This window comes from Penaeus monodon, chromosome 30, assembly GCF_015228065.2.
Source record: "Penaeus monodon isolate SGIC_2016 chromosome 30, NSTDA_Pmon_1, whole genome shotgun sequence".
Lineage (NCBI taxonomy): Eukaryota > Metazoa > Arthropoda > Malacostraca > Decapoda > Penaeidae > Penaeus > Penaeus monodon.
Window position 1 is genome coordinate 32,181,374 of NC_051415.1, and position 283 is coordinate 32,181,656.

General features: G+C 36.0%; 1 protein-coding gene across 1 annotated transcript in view; it reads left to right on the forward strand.

Annotated features, from left to right (window-relative positions):
- LOC119592719 (zinc finger protein 224-like) overlaps window positions 1-157 on the forward strand; it is a gene marked incomplete at its 3' end in the record, with an annotated part of 14,299 nt that extends 14,142 nt beyond the window's left edge. The window contains 1 exon segment of the mRNA XM_037941656.1: window positions 65-157. Coding sequence (XP_037797584.1) covers window positions 65-157 — 93 coding nt within the window.
- Between the last annotated feature and the right edge of the window lie 126 nt (window positions 158-283).

A 283-nucleotide genomic window follows, 5' to 3' on the forward strand; every position in this document is an offset into this window, starting at 1 on the left:
TGCACACAAATGAATGTTTGTTTCAGTGAAATATGATTTTAACATGCCCTAATTCTTCTTTCAGATTTTTACAAATGATGAAGGGCAGTCAGTAATCCCGGTCATCAATTCATCAGGAGAAGCCATTGGGGAAGTGGAAGGCCATTTCTTGACAGGGGTGAGTTCTTGAGAAACTGACCTTATCTAAATGTATTTAACCAATAACAAATGCCTTTATGTGTACAAGAAATAGCCTAGATTCTTGGAATAGGTAGCTTTTACATACTCAGTATGTTTAGTTGAT